The 511-nt window shown below is 51.3% G+C and overlaps 1 protein-coding gene across 1 annotated transcript in view; it reads left to right on the plus strand.

Moving 5' to 3' along the window:
- The window catches only part of plxna3 (plexin A3), a gene marked incomplete at both ends in the record, with an annotated part of 6,639 nt that extends 6,167 nt beyond the window's left edge, over nucleotides 1-472 (plus strand). The window contains 2 exon segments of the mRNA XM_014028940.1: nucleotides 37-137; nucleotides 349-472. Of these exon segments, the coding sequence (XP_013884394.1) occupies nucleotides 37-137; nucleotides 349-472 (225 nt within the window).
- Nucleotides 473-511: the final 39 nt, after the last annotated feature.

The following is a 511-nucleotide window of genomic DNA, read 5'->3' on the forward strand; positions in this document are numbered from 1 at the left end:
GTGTGTGTGTGTGTGTGTGTGTGTGTGTGTGTTCAGGTGACAAAGCTGCCGGTGGAGAGCTGTGAGCAGTACAGCAGCTGTTCTGACTGTCTGGGCTCAGGAGACCCTCACTGTGGATGGTGTGTCCTCTTCAACAAGTAAGACCCTCTGCCTCCTCACTTCCTGTTCACTGATGAACCAGGTGTTTCAGGTGTAGCAGACCGTTAACACGCAGGGTCTGACCACGCAGTTCATCGAGGGGGGTCTGGGGGTCCTCCACAACAGAGACTAACCTGTCCCACACAAACTGAGTCTGTTTACAGCCTAAAATTCTCCACTTTTAACCTTCTGATGACCTTTGACCTTCAGGTGTTCCAGACAGGAAGCATGTGACAAGTGGGAGGAGCCTCAGCATTTCAACACACACCTGGATCAGTGTGTTTACATCTTTGTTACCCCGAGCAACATGTCTGTCACTTCTCCACCCACACAGGTACACACACACACACACACACACACACACACACACACA

Source organism: Austrofundulus limnaeus, unplaced genomic scaffold (assembly GCF_001266775.1).
Source record: "Austrofundulus limnaeus strain Quisiro unplaced genomic scaffold, Austrofundulus_limnaeus-1.0 Scaffold831, whole genome shotgun sequence".
Classification (NCBI taxonomy): domain Eukaryota; kingdom Metazoa; phylum Chordata; class Actinopteri; order Cyprinodontiformes; family Rivulidae; genus Austrofundulus; species Austrofundulus limnaeus.